Source organism: Bidens hawaiensis, unplaced genomic scaffold, assembly GCF_021521415.1.
Source record: "Bidens hawaiensis isolate Kalapana, Puna unplaced genomic scaffold, B.hawaiensis_p1.1 tig00023395_1, whole genome shotgun sequence".
Classification (NCBI taxonomy): domain Eukaryota; kingdom Viridiplantae; phylum Streptophyta; class Magnoliopsida; order Asterales; family Asteraceae; genus Bidens; species Bidens hawaiensis.
Window position 1 is genome coordinate 137,251 of NW_027493665.1, and position 18,592 is coordinate 155,842.

The following is an 18,592-nucleotide window of genomic DNA, read 5'->3' on the forward strand; positions in this document are numbered from 1 at the left end:
TTAATTTAAACTAAATTTCCTAGGAGATCTTATTAAACGACTATAGTCGTCCCTGCAATAGAAGTTGACATGGATGTCATAGTTCCCTAATTCATGTTGCACTTCTTGAATTCTATTTACAGAATCGAGCACACCATTGTTTGAAGGATCAATCTCAATCTGCTCGAGTGTGGAGATGTTTCCTAACGCAAGTGGAATTTTACTCAGATCTTTACAGCTTATCACTGCTAGTTTCTTTAGGCGTGGGAAGTTGATGCTAGAAGCTTCCCAGACACGGATATCCAGCCCCGCTAATTTCAAATATTTTAACTGGAGATACTGATCATCACCAGTTTCCCACAGGTGTCCATTGAACGAAGAGTCTAATAATTTGAGAACCTCGAGTTTGGGTAATTGTTGAATAGCTGACATATGATTCCAAGGAAGACGGAACCCTGATAAGGTCAGCTTTTTCAAAGTTCCAGGAAACCTTATTGGGTTTGCTAACGTTCTTGATTCAAATGTGTAAGTGTCTATGGTTAAAGCTTCAAGATGTGTTAGCATGGAAAAGTTAAGTAATCCACAATTGTTTGATGTTGAAGAAATAGAACACCCAAGCTTCTTGATGTGTGGAAAAGATTCAAGTAAAAATTGAGTCTTGTCACCCAATATTATCTTGGAAATTGTCTGCAAGTTTAACAGTATAGGAACACTAAAATCGTTTGAGATGTTGATTCTACCACACCGCAAATGCCTTAGATTAACCATATTATCTGGTGAAATCATGAAGCTTTGGAACCTGCCTTTAACAATGAGAGTTTGAAGGCGCCATAACTGGGCTTTTGAGAAAGAGAATCGATTGCTATATGACCAAAATGCTAAGTACCTTAAGTGAACTAGCATTTTTATCTTGCTAAATTTTGATAGTAGAATGTTTTGTAAATCCAACACTCTTAGAAGCAAAAAGGAAAGCACCCAACCTGTATTTCTACGTGTTGGCAGCGAATGGTCATCAAAGCACAAAACAGAACTTGTGTATGAAACAAAATTATGAGAATAGATCTCAGGTAAAACTTTACAGTCTGTGAATAGACGCCGTTGCTTCATCATGCTGAAAAGGGAATTGTTTGATGTTGGCATACTTACTTTCTTGAAGAAGTTTTCTTCAGAAGCTTTTGTCAAGCATAGTTCTCTCAAAAGATCATGCAGACGACATGATTTAACTCCTCCACTAGAACTTCTATCAGCAACAATTAACAAATTTCTGTCAATTAGATCCATGAGGTAATATTCACCTTCTTCCTCCAAGCTTCTTTGGCCTCTTTTTATAAACTCTTCAGCCATCCAAAGACAGATCAACCTCTGCAGCTGGAATTTACAGTCTTTTGGAAAGCCCCCAATATATAGAAAACATTTCTTCAAGTGAGAAGGTAGATGGTCATAACTCAAAGCAAGCACATCCGAACATCCGTTGGGGTCATTAATAATATAGGAACCCACACTTTTCGCAATTTCCTCCCACGAATCTTCCCTTTTATCTCCTTTCTCCAGAACTCCTGCTATGACAACTAAAGCAAGTGGTAATCCTCCACACTTTTTAGCTATATCCTTACCTGTCTCAATCAAACTTTCAGGGCACTCAGATCCCCTGAAAGTCTTCTTACATAGCAGGTACCAACTTTGGTCTTTGGTTAAATGTCCTAGATTGTGAATGAAGCCGCCCTGGCTTGCATGCCACGCAACTTCTGTAAGCCGGGTGGTTAGAAGAACTCTGCTACCGGTCTTATCATCTGGAAAACATATTCCCACATTGTCCCATGCTTTACTACTCCAGATATCATCCATAACAATCAAATATTTTATACCCTTTAGACTCTGGTACAACATTTCACACAATTTTGATTCACTCGCTGATTCATGAACTGATTTGCCTATTGACACCATTAATTGTGATAACAAATCTCGCGTTGAATATGCTTGAGAAACAATAACCCACCCACGTACATGGAAATGATATTTTACAAGAGAATCATTGAATATTTTGTTAGCGAGAGTAGTCTTGCCTTGTCCTCCCATTCCCACAATGGAGATTATGTCTAGCTTCTTGCGGTCTGCTGTAAGTCTATCTAATATGAGTAATGCATCCTCTTCGAATCCTACAACCACTTCTTCATTTTCTATCGAACTAAGATTCACTCTTGTATTTCCGTTAGCTTCAAACTTGTTATCCGACATGATGTCTTGCCGGTTAACGTGGTTTTGGAACAAGTTCCCCTTCTTATTACTCATGTCCGCTCTAATAGATTTTAGGGTGTCCATAACACCCTTAAGGTCCTTAAGAGAGCAGTCGAGTAAATTATCAGTCATTCTTCGATATGTCAACTGTAGGTCATCATCGTTTGTTATGATGGCAGAAGATATGAACATATCAACGGTATCTTCTGCCTCCTGTGCTGCTTCTATTAGTCTTGTCTTCCAGTTTCCCACATCTTCAAGATCATCTTCGTCTTTGAAACATGATCCAATTAAGGAGCCAAGCTCCTCATAAAGCAACTGGATTTCATGTTTTCTTGCTTGGATGAAAGGATTGTTTCCAATCGTTGTATTATTGTCGTAGTTCTCGTAAAGTAACCTTCTCAACTTCACCATGAACGTCTCCAGATCTGTGTTTTCCATCTCAGCTCCAAGTCAACTCTAGCGAACAAGTTTGATTGAAGGGAGTGGTCGAGATCAACCACTTGTAGATGATCTGGTGGAAGTTCGTTGATGAGATGGCTTTTAAAATCCACTGACGTTGTCTTCAACTTTGCTTCTTCTGACTTTGTTTTTTATTATAATTTAGTATTTTATTTATTTTATTTTGTATTATTATTAATTGATTATCTGACTTTCAGATTCAAGCCGGATAGCCTGCCATCCGCCGACTCTGTTTTTCTTTTTTTTTTTATAAATAGCATTTACAACTACCTCACTATCAAGTTAGCCTTTTTTTTTTACGGGATGACAATAATTTATATTGATTTTGATGCTCTATTGAAGAGGCACCCCATCACTATGAAAAACACCATTGAGTGAGCCACATTTTAAATTTCAGATCTCAAATAACTATTAACCTATTTTATTGTATTGAGTGACTATTTTTCTAATACATGTTTGAAAAGGTCGTGTAGGACGGTGGAATTTTGGCTGTTTTCTAGTTTTGTAAATAGTTTATACATAATAAAATTAAATAAGGTTGCAAGCAGTGGCGAAGCTTAGACAAGTTTGTCATGGGGCCGGACTCAAAATGTATTGTGAAAATCATAAACTCGGGCGGGCCAGGCTCAAATTTTCAGCCAAAAACGGGTAATGTATTGTGAAAATCATAAACTCGGGGGGGGGGGGGGGGGGGGGCACAAGAAGTTTCAACTTACTATAGGTTGAGTAAGAAAACCGAACAGAATTAATTGTACCGAACTCAAAATCGATTATTTGGTTAAGCGTTTTCTAAAACCGATTTTTGTGGGTCAGTTTCGGTTATGGTGTGTGTCATAACAAACTAGCATTTTACCCTTCCAATAGACATGAATATCAATACGGGAATTTTGTGACGACATTAATCCAACAATAAATTAGAAAACTTACAAAACAAATGCACTCAAAAAGTTCATAACATTTTCCAAAAGAGCCCAAAATATTACTCAAACAATCTGAGTAGGCCATAATGAAACTAAAATCAAACGCATCCCCAATACATATTTTTTAAATCTCAAAACTATCTAAAAAAATACCTACTAAGATCCAAAACAACCAAGAACCTGATTGAATAATAATCCACCATGCTTTGGGTTATGAAAAAGTCAATTTTATATATAAAAAAATGGAGTTACAATCCAGCAAGAATTCAGCAAGGCTGCACAACATATAATATAATATATTGTAATATAATATACTTCATAATGATTTAAGGTCAAAAGTCCACAATAATAAAATAATAAAATGGACAGAGTCTTTGAAGTGCCACACTGCCATGTTTTCATCACCACCAAAAGCTTCCAATCTGTTCTTTACTAAGTACAAACCCTTCGGGAACCCTCTCAACCAGCTTCTGCACCTACAACCAAAATCATAATCTACTACATCAAATACATTGCATGTTTGGATAATTTTTCCAATACATACATGATAACATCCTGATCAACCCGTAATCCACACAACATATGTATCTCCAAATGAAACTATGCAAATACTTGTTGATGAACTTGAACATGTTCCACATGAGTAAAACCATATAAACGTAAGTTGCTTGTGGGTTAAAAGATTTAACGTGTGAAAATCAAGGAAAATTCGAATTCATAAAACAAATTGACACTTACAAACTGACCAGTTTTATATTGACTCGCTTTGACCTGAACCAAATCGATACATTTTCAAAAAGACTTGTTTTGACCCCGAACAAATCAATACATTTTCAAAAAGACTCGTTTTGACCCGAACCAAATAGATATGTTTTTAAAATAACCTGATTTAACTAGAAATAAATTGTTACCTTTAAAAAATGACATGTTTTAACCCTAACCAAATCGTTAGCTTTTTAAAATGACCCACTTTGGTTTGAAGTAAGCACAAATGTATTTTTAGTTCATTTTTTGTTCGATTTAGTGCCCATTTCTGCCATTTAACTTGTAAAAAAATCTTTCACGCCGCGCCATGGGGAGGAGACTTCCCTATGCTGGCCGTGTGACGCCTAGAGCCCATTTCTACAATTGGTTAGTTTTAGTTCATTTTTGGTTCGATTTTAATGCAAAATCGGGTTACTTTCAGCCTAAATCGCGTGTATTGAGCTACAAGAAAACCCCCTTGACCCTGTTTCATGTCATATTCATTCACTCTTCTATAAAAATGAATTTGATGTTTTACATAGGTTGATTTCGTCATTAAACGAATATTCTATTGCCTAAACGAGTTAATTGCCTAATAAACTAATTTAAGTCTTTAATATTTAAATCAACTATTCTCTAAACACTAATTCCTACTGCAAAACTCAGCCACCATCCCTAAAAATTGTTTGTTGACCTCCACCATTGATTTCTCTAAGATCTTCAAGCTTCTCAAGATAGTTGACTTTTCAAAGCCCAAACTTTAATCGTTTGACTCGTATTCTAACTCTATCTATTGTGAATCTGGGTAAGTTGTATAAACGAAAAACCATTGTTTCATCGTAATACGTCAAAGCCCTCTATCAATTTCGTGAATCAGAAGGGTTTTGGTGATCCATTGTAAACCGAACCGTTTAGGGTTCTTAACAACTAAAAACCGGTATTTTCTAAATTAAACCCTCTTGTGGTCAAGATTAGCTTTACTCCAAAAGAGTTTTATGTTTGTAATTAAATTTCACATCTAAGAAAACCTGACTTTTCAGTTCTGATCCGACTCAACTCATTTAAAACACTCTTTTAACTTGTTTTAATCATATATTTTGAACCGTAAGGCCAGTTGTGCGATTCCAACGGCTAAATGTTTGATTTTATTAATATTATTTTTTGTAAATTTTGTAGGGTTTTTGGTTGAGTTTGGTCGACAGCTTTTTATTATTATTTTATTATTTCTAGATCGCTTTAATTGCTAAGGTGTGTTAATCACTACCCTCTTTTTCCATCTTTCTCTTTGGGGCAGTATACGTATCAAAATTCATTTATATACATAAATCTCATTTTAAATCACAAATCATTTATTGCTTATTGTGTTGTATGCAAACTGATTGTTATGTGCAATGTGTTTTAATTGTTTATCTTATCGCATTCGGAGAGGTCCGTCACAGTTTATCTCATCAAGTATGATCATAACCCGTCTTAGTAGCCAAAGCTCGATTTGCATGGCAAAGGTCAAACGACACCTACTTGTTACATCAATTGTACTACTCACATTAACACATATGGTTTGTTTGTTTGTTTTATTATTAGTCTATATTAAATTGGTGGTTATCTCACTCAACATATTGTTAACAAACTATATTATTTTTATGCATATTGCAGGTGCTATATTGGACGATTGAAAGTTGACGAAGACATTTAGTCATTGGTCTTTAGGTTATTAAATAAAAGAAGTTAATTGTATTGTTTTGTTTTGTTTATATTCCTGTATTGTAATTTCTTTGGATGATGCGTGTATTTGATTTGAATTTTAATAAAGTAATGTTAGATATTGTCATCAATTAATGTATGATAATGTCTTGTGAGTTGTGAACCAACATTTCGCGTCCCCGGCATTTCGCCGTAGGTTGGGGTGTGTGACAGAGTTTCCCGGCAAAAAATGTGCCTTTTCCGGCTAAAAGCGATTTTCCAGCGACCTGCAACTAACGGCATTAGCATTCCAGTAGTCGCGGACCATTGGGAACAAATAGGATAAAAGGTGGGATCGTTATCAGCCAATTCGTTAGTTGGGACCGACATCAATCAAAAGATAATAGTACGTTGGGATTAATAAAAGCCAATACACCTAGTATTTTCATGATTTATTAGGTATGTTGTTGTTCAGCAGACGTAATTGTATATTTATACATAGGAATTCATTTTAGAGGATGTACAACCATTTGTTATCAGTATTTTCTCATTCCACTTTTGTTGAAACCAAATTTATAAAAACGTAATATTCTATTCAACTAAGAATATTTCATTATTTCGTATTATTATTTGTTAATTATGTTTTAGTTAGCTTTGCCGTTTGATGTAATTTTGAGGGGGCTACTGTTGGCATCTGGATACTAGAAAGACACAATGGTGGATCATGGAATCTTGCTGCTGGAGTATATAAAGCAGCTTGGATAGTACGCCATCACATGAAACCAAACACAGATACGGAAACGTTAATGGTGAAGTTGAGGAGGTTACTTTACGAGAACTACTATGGTAATACACAAATTGCTAACAATCCTATAATCAAAAAAAGAAAGCCTGAAATCCAGATGCTTTATGAGGAGCTTGCTTACCTGATTGGATCATGTTTCAAAGACAGAACGATCGACAAGAAACAAGCACATGAACTTGAAGATCATATGGGGAGCTGGAAGAGAAGGCTTATGGAAGCAGCACAGGAGGCAGAAGACGCGGTTGATATGTTCTTAACTTCTGCTATCATGAAGCGAGAACTCAGGGATAGTTTTGTTGAGTATAAGATCGAGCAGGGATCCCCCATGCACATTAAATTTGTACCCGGTTCCGGCCACGAGTGGATATATCCATGTATAGTATTCCCCACTTCCAAAGATTATTTACTTGATTGCTCTCTTGAGGGCCTTAAGGATGTTATGGGCAAGCTACGATCTATCAAAGAGGAGACGAGTAATGAGAAAGGCGACAATGTTGGCCGAGACATAATGACGGATGAGAAGATTGAAGCTGCTTCAACAACTTGTGTCAGCCGAGATACAAGAGTGAATCTTAGTTCAATAGAACATGAAGAAGTGATTGTGGGCTTGGAAGAAGATGCACTTTTAATAATAGATAGACTTACCGGGTACCGCAAGAAGCTAGACATAATCTCGATTGTGGGTATGGCAGGACTAGGTAAGACTACTCTGGCTACCAAAATATTCAATCATTCTCTTGTTGAGTACCATTTTGATAAACGTGGGTGGGTTACCGTGTCTCAAGCATATTCAAAGCGAGATTTGTTATTACAACTACTAGTATCAATAGGCAAATCAGTTCATGAGACAATGAGTGAATCAAAACTCTGTCAAATGCTGTACAAGAGCCTAAAGGGTATAAAATATTTGATTGTCATTGATGATATATGGAGTCGTAAGGCATGGGAAGATGTGGGAATATGTTTTCCAGATGATAACACTGGAAGTAGAGTTCTTTTAACCACCCGGCTTACAGAAGTTGCTTTGCATATAAGCCGGGGTGGTTTCACCCACAACCTACAACACTTAACCGAAGACCAAAGTTGGGAGTTATTGTGCAGGAAGACTTTCAGGGGACATGAGTGCCCTGAAAGTTTGATTGAGACAGGGAAGAATATAGCTAAAAGGTGTGGAGGATTGCCCCCCCTTGCATTAGTTGTCATAGCAGGACTTCTGGAGAAAGGAGAGAAAAGGAAAGATTTGTGGGACAAAATTGCCGAAAGTGTTGGTTCATACGTTATTAATGACCCTAAAGGATGCTTGGATACGCTAGCTTTGAGTTATGACCATCTACCTTCTCACTTGAAGGGATGCTTTCTCTACGTAGGGGGCTTTCCAGAAGACCATAAAATCCAAGTGCAGATGTTGATCAAGCTTTGGATGGCCGAAGGGTTTATAAGAGAAACAAGCCGAAGAAGCTTGGAGGAAGAAGGTGAATATTACCTCATGGATCTAATTGATAGAAATCTATTAAGTGTTGCTGAAAAAAGGTCTAATGGAGGGATTAAATCATGTCGTCTGCATGATCTTTTGAGAGAACTATGCTTGACAAAAGCATCCGAAGAAAATTTCTTTAAGAAAACGAGTATGTCAGTGTCAAACAACAGTTCTGTCTTGGAATCTCCTTCCAACATGTTGAAGCAACGCCGTCTATTCACAAACTATGAAGTTTTGCATAAGATCTATTCGCATAATTATGCCACGTACACAAGGTCTGTTTTGTGCTTTCATAATAGTCGACTTCCAGAAGATAGAACTACAAGTTGGGTTTTCTCTTTTTTGCTTCTTAGGGTGTTTGATCTACTAAATATTCCAATAGCTGATTTCGAAAAAATAAAATTACTTGTTCATTTAAGATAATTAGCAGTTTGGTCACGCACATATGACTCCATATTTGAAGAGACTAATTTTTGTAGCCTTCAAACTCTGATTATAAAAGGCAAGTTTCAAAGCTTCATATATTCAGGAGATAATATGGTTAATCTAAGGCATTTGCGGTGTGACAAAATTGACTTCTCGACTGGTTTCTATGCCCGTAGACTGTTCCACTTGCAAACGATTTCCAGGCTAAGATTAGATTATAGGGCTCAGTGTTTGCTTCTAGCTTTTCCTAGTATCAAGAAGCTAGGGTGTTCTATATTTTCAGCATCAATCAATCATGGATTACTTAGCTTTGCCATGCTGGCTAATCTTGAAGCTTTGAACATAGAGAAGTACATGTATGACACGGTAAATTTAGCGAACTACACAATAAAGTTCCCGGAAACTTTGAAAAGGTTGACCATAAAAGGGTTATGTCTTCCTTGGTCTTACACGTCAGCAATTCAACGATTACCCAAACTCGAGGTTCTCAAGTTACTAGAATCTTCGTTCAAAGGACACCTTTGGGACACCGGTGATGAGCAATTTAACCGGTTGAAATTTTTGAAATTAGAGAAGCTGAACATCTGCGTCTGGGAAGTCTCTAGCATCAACTTCCCATGCCTCAAGAAACTAGTAGTGAGAAGTTGTGAATATCTAAAGGAAATTCCACCAGAACTTGGGAACATTTACACACTTGAGCATATTACGGTTGATTATTCAAACTCTAGTGTACTCGAATCTGTAAACATAATTCAAGAAGCTCAACGTGAGATGTGGAACTGTGATATTCGTGTCAACATCATTCACAAGGATCCAGGTAAAGTCTTCTTTGAGGGAGACCCTTTCTATGACTAACTCTTAGTAATTTGCATCAAATAGTTGTATGAGTGGCAAGTTTCTTGTACAACATGATTGCTTATATAACAACCTCATGAATAATGTAAGTGTAATATGTGTATCTGAGCTTTGTTATGTATTGATATTTGTGTGATTTCTTTAGTTTATGCTTTTGTTTGTCTATGATACGTTTAACTAATTGATGGATTGCAACTGGCTTGGCTCGTTTGCCAATAACATTTTGTTTGAATGCATTTACATTTGGTGTTACAAACTTGTTGGATCTTCATAAATATATCAAGTTTCCAAGAAGAAAGGCGAAGATTTTTCACGCCTTGTGTCGTGTTTTACTTTAGTATTTATGGAAGGTGTTTAACGGTATTGCTATAACGGTGGCAAGAATAGTGGGTGAGTAATAGATTGAGAGGGAGTCTTTGTCATGGGCAGGGACGAAGCTTACTTGGAGGCAAGGGCGGACCCTTTTTTCGTCCGAAAATTTGTATACGTATTGTAAATTTACCCGTTTTTGACCCTAAAATTGAGTCTGCCCCCCCCCCTAGTTTATGTTTTTTATAATACATTTTGAGGCCCCCCCCCCCTCCCGACGAACTCGTCTAAGCTTCACCACTGGTCATAGAAAGATTGGGATGCGTTTATTCGTTTGTTTTAGGTGATGTATGTTTTTTTGGCGAGGACTGTGGCTAGCATCTTGCTAGGCCCTCTTGTATGTTGCACCTTTTTTATATATGTTATAATAAAATATTTCATCGTCGTTAGTAAGAAAAAAATCCATAATTAAGTAATGCAATAATATACTAGGAGAAAATCAAACACATACAAAAATTGGATATTTAAAGCTGATTTTTGTTCCCACATCGACCGTTGCAAAATGATGAATAGATGTTGCAAAGAATACAAGTCTATAGATGATGATATGAAGTGTTTTAACCCGTCCTGTCAGGGTGAGAGGTGACCAACCAATGATCGAATAGAGACGGCGAACGAGCCTGCCCTACTTTAGGTGGGCTTGTCCGTCAATTTTTGGATGCCCATAAATGGGCTCACAAACAACATAAGCAAGTTGTTCTCATCTATATTTATTTGGTAGTTTTATACTTTTACATAATAAGTAGTGTTGTTCATCATTAATGATATGAATAGTTACGTATAAATTATTAAACTTGGCAATAATTTATTTTTAAAATTTTGGCATAAACTATTCAATCCGTTAGTTATATATTAAATAAAAAATGGGTCCAAATTAGACTAAGTACATAGAATGGGTTAAATAGTGTATCTTCAAGAAATATTTAGTTTACTTGGAATCTTGGATTACCTAAGACACACGTATAAAGACTTCTCTTCTCCGTTTTCAGCACCTACAAACCAAGGGTGTTTCAAGTAAATGACGCCCTTTGGTGGGATTTTGAGCATTACCTTACCTGGGTCCAAGGGGTAACGTCTCAAGTCTCAACGAATATTGTTACCATAGTTAGAAGATAGTATTTGATTATATCTCCTTTGATATGCATTCAAAATTGAACTTTAGATTTAGCCTCCATTGTTGCTTCACGAGCTTCATGTGTTTTTATCAATGTTCTAGTTCCTCATGATGAATTTCTGCCAATTTTTGTTTCATCTCCTACTACTCTTTCGGAGACGAACATCATGTGTTTTTATCAATGTTGGTAAACACCGAAGTACATACGTACTATGTGATTCATGTATGGATACTTTATCTCTAAAAGAAATTGCAATGATTCATATATGGATACTTATCTCTAAAAGAAATAGGGATGGGATCGGTATCGAATTTACCGATATTAAAAATCGTCAAAAATGGGTATCAGTACCGAAAATTTGATAAAAAACACCACTACTGCACAAATCCCATAATCTAAAAAGGTTGGTACGAACAATACCCGATTTAGTATTGTTATGTTACCGGTTCAGTCCGGTACCATTTGCTCATCCCTAAAAGCAATATCATTAATAAGATTCTCAAGATCATCTCATATTCATCACCTCCACCTCCACCTCCTGTGCCTTTGAGAACGGACAACAGTTTTTTCTTCACTAATATCGACGAATTTTATCTTTAGTTTCTGAACCGTTTCAAAATGTTGCCCTTTTTTTTGGATTAAAACCCAAACATTTGGTAATCGTCTCCAACATCATCTCCATATCGTTTTTATTTTCTTGTTTTTCCAGCGCCTCTAAAAGTTTTATTTCATCATTCATTTACCAGATTCTTTCATCGACGCCTTTGGATTCTTCAACGGGTATGTAATCGTTATCTTTTTTTTTGTGTCATTAGAGTTAGTTCCCTTCTTTTTAGATGTAGCTGCATTTATCGAGATAACATTATCAGAGACCGATATCGTGAATGCTTTATCATTGTTAGCAATTTTTTTTCTTATAAAGTTCATATAGACTATCTCGAGATACTTCATAAAAAATGGCTAACAACGATAAAGCATTGACGATATCGGCATCTAACGATGTTGTCTCGACAAATGCATCAGCATCAAAAACAAAGTGAACAAGCTTTGATCACATCAAAGAAGATAGTGATTACATACCCATCGAAGAATCAAAAGGCGTCATTCAAAGGGTATGGTAAAGGAATAATAAAATAGAGCTTTGAGGAGTTGAAAAAACAAGACAACAAAAGCGGCTTGAAGACGATGTTTGAGATAGTTAGCAATTGTTTGGGTTTTAATCTAACAAAACTAAAACTTGTCGAAGCGTTGGAAACTAAAAAAATTATGTGGATACTAGTGAAGGAAAAAATGTTGTCCGTTTTGATGGTCATAATGCAAATGCCTACAAACTTTTTCAACAAGTTTGTTGGACTGGTTGGGGTGATTAAGATGAAACTAATGCCCTTGGATTCTCCAGCTGGTATATATGTAATAACTAACTTCTTTAATGTAATCATAGCTTATTATGTAGATGCCTTTTTCGAGACAACACTATCAGGGACCGATATCGTGAATGCTTTATCATTGTTAGCGATTTTTTTTCTTATAAAGTTCATATAGACTATCTCGAGATACTTCATAAGAACAAATGGCTAACAACGATAAATCATTCATGATATGGGCTCTCATGATGTTGTCTTGACAAAGGAATCTCCATCAAAAACTAAGTGAATAAGCTCTGATCATATCAACAAAGATAGCGATTACATAATCGTTGAAGAGTCTAAAGGCGTCGTTAAAAGGGTGTGGTAAAAAAAATGATAAACTAGAGCTTTTAGAGGGGTTAAAAAAACAAAAGTGATATGGAGATGATGTTTGAGATGGTTAGAACATGCTGCGGAAACTGGAAAGTGATATGGAGATGATGTTTGAGATGGTAAGAGATGATGTTTGTGAAGGAAAATATGTTTTTCTTTCTGACATTCATAAAATGCCAATGTGTACAACCTTTTTTAACAAGTTTGGACAGGTTGGGGTGATTAAGATGGAAATAAAGATGGAGATGTTGATGAATATGAAGATGATCTTGACTATATTACCGATCTTGATAATGACGTCCATGTACTTCGGGGTTAAGCTTGGGATATCGTGAATGCTTTCATCATGATTACCTAGAACATGGATTGTAGTCATGAAAGTGTGAAACTCATGAAGAAACAGTGGAAGTTAAATTAGAAGGTCAATTTTGGATGCAAATAAAAGGAAACATAACTTCTAAACAAATTTTTTTTTGTGTTAGGCCACCGTTTAAACCCTAAGGACTCTAATACCATGCATAATAATAAAAATCCAATGAGGAACATAACCAACTACTTTTTTTTTTAACGGCGGCTTTTTTTTTGTATTAAGCCACCGCTTGAACACTAAGGACTCCCTAATTATTAAAACAATATAATACTCAATAACAATATATAATCTCTAATAGCTTTCACTTATACAAATAAAATCTCTAATAGCTTTCACTTATACAAATAAATCAAACAAAACAAATTCTAGATATCAAATTGCATATAATTTTCCATACAAACAGTTTACAGAAAAATAGACCAAAAGGGGCTAGTCAAAAACAACTTTATTGGGAGCTTAAAAATTGGTCATAAAAATGATTTAGGATTCAAACATGTTAGATTGACAAAAGCTCTAACATCTTTTTATAAAAAAAGCCAACAAGGAATATGCAATAAAAGGTCGACTGTGAAACAAATGATAGTCGACACAAATATAAAAAGAAGTTACGATTCAAAACATATTAGTATTAAACGTAATAAAAGCTCTAACATCTTTTTACTACACGAAGTTATTTTATATTTAGCATACTAATACTATAATATTACAAATTTACAATTACAAATATGAATGTAATAATTACGTTTAAACTATTAAACTAATCGGTTTAAGTTACGGTATTGAATAATGGGTCAAAATTAAACTAATGCATATCAAACGAAACTTGAGGAGTTGAGGTACATACAATCAGTTAAATGGTGTAACTTCAAGAGAAATTTAGTTTAATTAGATTATGTAGACTTTATTTTTCATTTTCAGAACCTTCAAACCAAAGAGGTGTAAGTGTTGCCCATAGTTTGTTACATAATTAAGAGATAGTATTTGATTATGTTTCATTTTTATTTGTATTTAAAATTGACCTCTAAATTTAGCTTTCATTCTTTCTTCAAGTTTCTTGTGTTTTTATCAATGTTTTTGTTCCTCGTGATGAAATTTTACTCGTTTTTGTTTAATATCCTACTACTCTTTCGAAGATGAGGACGTTGTTAAACTTACAATATTGCTTTTTAATATATTATATTCACCAACTTCATATATTACTTATCCCTAAAAGCAGTAGGGATGAGTTCGGTAACGCCGTAACGGTATCGAAAATATTGATATCGGAAATCGCCAAAAGTATGTACCAGTACAGAAAATGCTTGGTATCGGTACCAAAGACAAAATATTTCGTAAAGTACCGGTACCGATCCCGAAATCTCAAAAGGTTGATACGGGCGGTACCTATAACATTTGCATATCCCTAAAAATTAGTATCATTATTAAGATCCTCAAGATTATCTTCATATTCATTAGCATCTTTGTTTTCATCTTACCAACGTCCACCTCCCCACGCTTGTTAATTGAAAACGGACAACAATATTTCTTCACTAATATCCACGAATTTAATCTTCAGTTTCTTTCGACAAGTTGCCCTTTTGTTAAAATAGAACTCAAACATTTGCTAACCGTTTCAAACATCATCTCCATATCGCTTTTGTTTTTCTTGTTTTTCAACGTCTTTAAAAGCCTTATTTCATCATTCTTTCACCAGATCCTTTCAACGACGTCTTTGGATTCTTCAACAGGTATGTAATCACAATCTTCATTGATGTGATCAGAGTTTGCTCACTTCTTCCTTTTTGACAATGATGCCTTTATCCAAAAAAACATCATCAGAGAACGATATCGTGAAGGCCTTATCATTATTAGCCATTTTTTTTCTTACGAACTTCATCTTTAATATCTTGAGAAACTTCATAAGAAAATAAATGGCATAATGATAAAGCCTTCATGATATTGGCATATGATGATGTTGTCTTGATAGAAGTATCATCATAAGGAATAACTAAACAAACTCTGATCACAGCAATGAAGATAGTGATTACAAACCTGTTGAATCGAAAGGCGTTGCTAAAAAGACATGGTAAAAGAACGATAAAAAGCGTTCAAGGGCGTTGAAAAAACAAGAAAAAAAAGCGATATGAATATGATGTTTGAGACGGTTATCAAATTATCTGGTTTTATTCCAACAAAGGGACAACTTGCCGAAACACTTCAGAAGAAAAAAGTTTTTGGATAAAGGGTGAAGGAAAAATTGTTGTCCGTTCTAACAGTCATATTGCAGATGTCTACAAACTTTTACAACAAGTTTGGGGAGGTGAGGGTGATTAAGATGAAAACAAAGATGCCGATGAATCTGAAGATGATCTTGAAGATCTTGATAATGATATTGCTTTTAGACATAAGTGATCCACATATAGATCGTTTCATATTCATATGCACTCTGGTGTTAAGCATGAGATTGGTGAATATAATATATTAAAAGGCATATCTTCACAAGTTTAGCATGTGTTTGTCTTTAAAAGAGTTGATGGAGATGAAACAAAAATGGGTAAAATTTTATCATGGTGACCTGGAACATGAATACAAAGTCATGAAGCTCATGAAGAAACAATGGAAGCTAAATCAGAAGGTCAAGTTTGAATGCAAATAATAGGAAGCATGATCAACTACTACCTCCAAACAATGGTAACATACAACACTTAAGCTTTAATAATGTATAATATATTCTTTAATATTCTATAATAATGAAAGTCTGGTGAGGCATAATGCATTATTAATCATATATATACAACTAAAATCGAAATATCTAATATTATACTTTCATTATGATAACAATATAATACTCGTATTCTCCATTATTACCTCGCAGACTGAGCGGGATGAAATCAAACGCTCAGAGTGGAGTGCAAGGCTTGTAATGTAAAGATACTGTTAAAAACGAGCAATGTTGGATAGGGAGGTACGGTCCGATCTCGAGGGGTGGAAGAAGGAGATCATAAAAGTCCGAGGGGTATTTTTGCTTACTTGGAGAATAAGTTTAAGTTTATCTGTTTTATTAGTTTTTGAATAAAGTTGTTTTTGTTTGAAAGTCAAATTCAACAGTTTGTATTGGTTTAGGATTATGTTTTTATGGGTCTATATAAACCCACTAGTTCTGTTTGTTTTCTATGTATCTTGGTTTTCGTGAGTTTAAGTAATAAAACCAGAAAAGCTAACGTGAGTTCGTATTTTGTTTGGGTGTGTTCGCTTGTAGTTCTTGATTTCCACTTGTAAATCGTAACAAGTGGTATCAAAGCCAGCCACCGATTCGTATCTGATTCTTTGATCGAAGTCCAGCCCGTGTGATTCGTTCTACGATTGATTGCTTGTTTAAGCGATTGATTTGGCTGTAGGTTAAAGAATCGTTCGGTGAAGAAAAGCATAAGCAAGACCCGTTAGTCATGGCAGAGTTTCAAGGGCTCGGTGCGGTGAAGAAGTTGAACAACTCGAACTATAATACATGGTCTACCTGTATGAGTTCGTTTCTACAGGGTTCGGATCTATGGGAGGTTGTCAACGGTGCAAGCACGGAGGAACCAAGAATTGATACTAACGGGGCGATTCACAAGTGGAGAGTTAAAGTCGGACGAGCGATGTTCATCCTAAAGACGACGGTGGAGGATGAACTGTTAGATCATATCCGAGATCTTGCAACACCAAAGTTAGCCTGGGACGCGCTGGCTGCCTTGTTCTCTAAGAGAAACGATGCCAAACTTCAATTGTTGGAAAACGAACTCTTATCTGTAAGTCAGAAAAATCAATCAATCCCGCAGTATTTTCACAGGGTGAAGTCGTTGTGTAGGGAGATTGGAGAATTAGACCGCGAGGCTCGTATTGGTGATGCAAGAATGAAGCGGATTATTGTTCATGGTTTGAAACCCGAATTTCGAAGCTATGTCGCCGCCATCCAAGGATGGCCCGTTCAACCATCTCTGGTTGAGTTCGAGAATTTGTTAGCTGCACAAGAATCACTCGCTACTCAGATGGCTGGGTTATCAGTTCCTGATCAAGTGAAGAAGGAGGACTCGGCCTTGTACGTTAACCGTGGCAAAGGAAAATTTAGACCAAACAAAAATTATAAAGATCAAACTGATCGAAAGAAAAAACAGTGGCAGCACAAACCTGAAGTTGAGGGTTCAGAAACAAGTGACCGAAAGAATCAAAACAAAAAATTTCCATACCCATGCTATAATTGTGGCTTGCGAGGTCATATGTCTAAGAATTGTCCTTCTAAGAAACCCGAAGAAGGGAATGCAGCAACAACCGAGCGTGAAGAACCATGGGATGTCGAGGCGAATATGGCACAAGTTCAAGAGGTTCCGGTTCTTACGGTTACAACCGAGCCTAAGTCAAATCGGTTGGAAGAATGGATTATTGATTCGGGATGCTCGAATCATCTAACCGGAGAGAAAGAAAAGTTAAGTAAGTGCAAGAAGTATATCGGAGATAACGTGGTGGTTATTGCGGATAACTCGAGGCATCAAATTGCTAATATAGGGGAGGTTCACTTTCAAGCCGACGGTAATCAAAAGGAGTTCGTGATGCAAGATGTTTTCCACGTTCCGGGAATGAAGAAGAATCTATTCTCCATACCACAAATAACCTCGACTGGTAAGTACGTTCTGTTCGGACCAGATAACATGCAGATTTTTGATAAATATGAAACTCCATCCATTCCAATATTGCAAGGAAAACGAACTGACACCGTTTATGTTTTATCTGCTGAATCCGCGTATGTTGACAAAATGAGTGGATGTCAAACTACGGATTTATGGCACGCTAGGTTAAGCCACGTTGGGTTCGACAAACTAGAATTGATGGTGAAAAACGAGTTGGTCGAAGGCTTACCGAAGTTCGAAGTAAAGAAAGAATTGGTGTGTGCCGGGTGTCAGTTTGGAAAAGCCCACGAGCAACCATATGAAAGCTCAAATTATAAAGCTAAGGAACCGTTAGAATTGATTCACTCGGACGTGTTCGGTCCGGTGAAACAGCCCTCTGTAAAAGGTCTCAGTTCATGGTTACATTCATAGATGACTTCTCTAGATATGTGTAGGTGGATTTTATGAAGGAAAAATCTGAAGTATACGAGAAGTTCAAATTATTCAAGGAAGAGGCCGAGAGGCTAATGAAGTGTACGGTTCAACGCTTGCGATCAGATAACGGTGGCGAATATTTGTCGTTTGTTTTTGAAAAATACTTGAGAGAAAATAAAATCCGAAGACAACTAACGTGCCCGAACACGCCACGACAGAACGGCGTGTCCGAAAGGACGAACCGACATCTAGGAGAAACGTGTAGAAGCATTGTACATGCTAAAAATGTGCCTGGTCGTTTCTGGGCTGAAGCAATGCGTACGGCGGCGTATGTTATAAATCGGTTACCACAACAATAA

At 36.2% G+C, this 18,592-nt stretch overlaps 2 protein-coding genes across 2 annotated transcripts; one reads left to right on the forward strand and one right to left on the reverse strand.

The window, feature by feature from the left end:
* On the reverse strand, positions 1-2,655 carry LOC143567385 (putative late blight resistance protein homolog R1A-3). Its single transcript, XM_077053823.1, has one exon. The coding sequence runs from the start codon at positions 2,653-2,655 to the stop codon at positions 1-3; it is 2,655 nt and encodes an 884-aa protein (XP_076909938.1).
* A 4,171-nt stretch (positions 2,656-6,826) lies between these two features.
* LOC143567386 (uncharacterized) lies at positions 6,827-18,592 on the forward strand. Its single transcript, XM_077053824.1, has 5 exons — positions 6,827-8,704; positions 8,738-9,545; positions 13,034-13,110; positions 16,554-18,197; positions 18,254-18,592. The coding sequence occupies exons 1-5, from the start codon at positions 6,827-6,829 to the stop codon at positions 18,590-18,592; spliced, it is 4,746 nt and encodes a 1,581-aa protein (XP_076909939.1).

Excerpts from the sequence above, each read along its gene's own strand:
- LOC143567386 (XM_077053824.1), top strand. The coding sequence starts at position 6,827 with ATGGTGAAGTTGAGGAGGTTACTTTACGAGAACTACTATGGTAATACA. Across the intron at positions 8,705-8,737 it reads CTGATTTCGAAAAAATAAAA|TCACGCACATATGACTCCAT; the intron begins TTACTTGTTCAT and ends TTAGCAGTTTGG. Across the intron at positions 13,111-16,553 it reads ATCTTGATAATGACGTCCAT|GTTAAAGAATCGTTCGGTGA; the intron begins GTACTTCGGGGT and ends ATTTGGCTGTAG.
- LOC143567385 (XM_077053823.1), bottom strand. The coding sequence starts at position 2,655 with ATGGAAAACACAGATCTGGAGACGTTCATGGTGAAGTTGAGAAGGTTA.